The sequence below is a fragment of the Seriola lalandi genome, unplaced genomic scaffold (genome assembly GCF_002814215.2).
Source record: "Seriola lalandi dorsalis isolate HSWRI2012SDOR001 ecotype SW California unplaced genomic scaffold, Sedor1 jcf7180002005239, whole genome shotgun sequence".
NCBI classification, from domain to species: Eukaryota; Metazoa; Chordata; class Actinopteri; order Carangiformes; family Carangidae; genus Seriola; species Seriola lalandi.
The window spans coordinates 1-1,384 of record NW_019475893.1 but is presented as its reverse complement, the minus strand read 5'-3'; the positions used below and the strand labels follow the sequence as shown (position 1 = coordinate 1,384).

The window sequence follows — 1,384 nt, the reverse complement described above, 5'->3', positions numbered from 1 at the left end:
TAAAACATCGATTAGCTCTCCGATCATTAAGATTTTCTTTGTCTACAGGGCAGAGGTATCGAAGAAGGCTGCAGAGGTGGATGCATTCAATGACCAGCTGACAGAGGAGAGGAAGAGAAACAGAGATCTTCAGTGGGCCATGGAGAAGGAGAAATGTCGAACTGGGAGAACTGAGGAGAGTAAGCAAGAAGAGCTGGAGGTAAGAACGGAGTAAACACGGGGCACTTTTTAGGATATTTTAGTGTTACCTCAACCATCTCAACTTTCTTACTGTTATATTAATAAGTTGTATTTCTATTTTTCTGCCAGGACCTCCACCTCAGTCTGGAGGAGCAGAAGAGCCGTGTGGCCCAGCTGACCGTGAGCTTGGACCAGGAGCGCCAGGCCTTGTTCCAGCTCTCCCAGCAGGCTGAGCAGGAGCGTCTGAGTCTCCACAGACGACTCCAGGAGCTCCAGGTCCAGCTGGAAACAGAGCGAGCCAAGGCCCAGGAGATGAGCACTGCGCTGGGGAGAGAGAGGGAGCTACGGACGGGCGTCTCTTCTGGCAGTGAGGAGCCAGTTGAGGACAGGAAGAGGCTGGAAGAGGAAGGGAGTTTGCTGCGAAGACTGCAGAGGGAGCTGGATGACAAGCATGCTCAGGTGGGATATTTGTGGTTTTCTGTACTCTACTGAATTTGCTCCAAACGACCACAAGACAAAGATATAAATGTTGATTAATTGCATTATTGTCAAAAATGTGCTTTTGCTGAGTTTTAAGGGTCACTACAAAAAAAAGGTTTGGAAAAACTGCTAAAATATATTTGTGAAGACCAACTGATATAGTAGAAGTTTAATTGTATAACATAAAACTTCCTCACAAAATATTTCTGTTAGGGTAGAATAAATCTAACCTTTGTTTGTATTATTAAAAAAATATTTTGCCCAGAAAAATAGTGGTATTTTGACTGAATGAATAAAAAAGTACTTGCAAAAATAGTAGTATATGCCAGATTCACATGCAGCTTTGTAATGGCTGGTGATTTGTTCATACTGCTAACTTTAACATGGAGGACAGATTATATTTGTTTCTTGCAAATACAAGCCTAAAAAGTAACACTTGTACCCTGAATTTGATCCACAAAGGTATTTAAATATTTGTTTGATATTCCACCTTAATCCTACATTATTAAGTAACAAACATCTGATTTTTCTTCCTCAGGTGGTGCATCTCCTCAGCCAGGTGGAGGCCGAGAAGCTTGAGGTGGTGCGAAAAGAGGAGGAGATGACTTTGGCAAGTCAGAGGTCGAGAAGGGACCAGGAGATGCTGCTGGAGGCTCGGGCTCAGCTGGAGAGCCTGGAAGCACGAATGTCAGCGACCCAGGAGCAGCTGGAGAGAGAGGTGGAG

The 1,384-nt window shown here is 44.4% G+C and overlaps 1 protein-coding gene across 1 annotated transcript; it reads left to right on the top strand.

Annotated features, from left to right (window-relative positions):
• Positions 1-48: 48 nt before the first annotated feature.
• LOC111669839 (uncharacterized) lies at positions 49-1,378 on the top strand (the record flags this gene model as incomplete). Its single annotated transcript, XM_023426296.1, has 3 exons — positions 49-199; positions 310-639; positions 1,199-1,378. Coding segments are annotated over 3 exons (661 nt in total), but the record flags the coding sequence as incomplete, so codon positions are not given.
• Between the last annotated feature and the right edge of the window lie 6 nt (positions 1,379-1,384).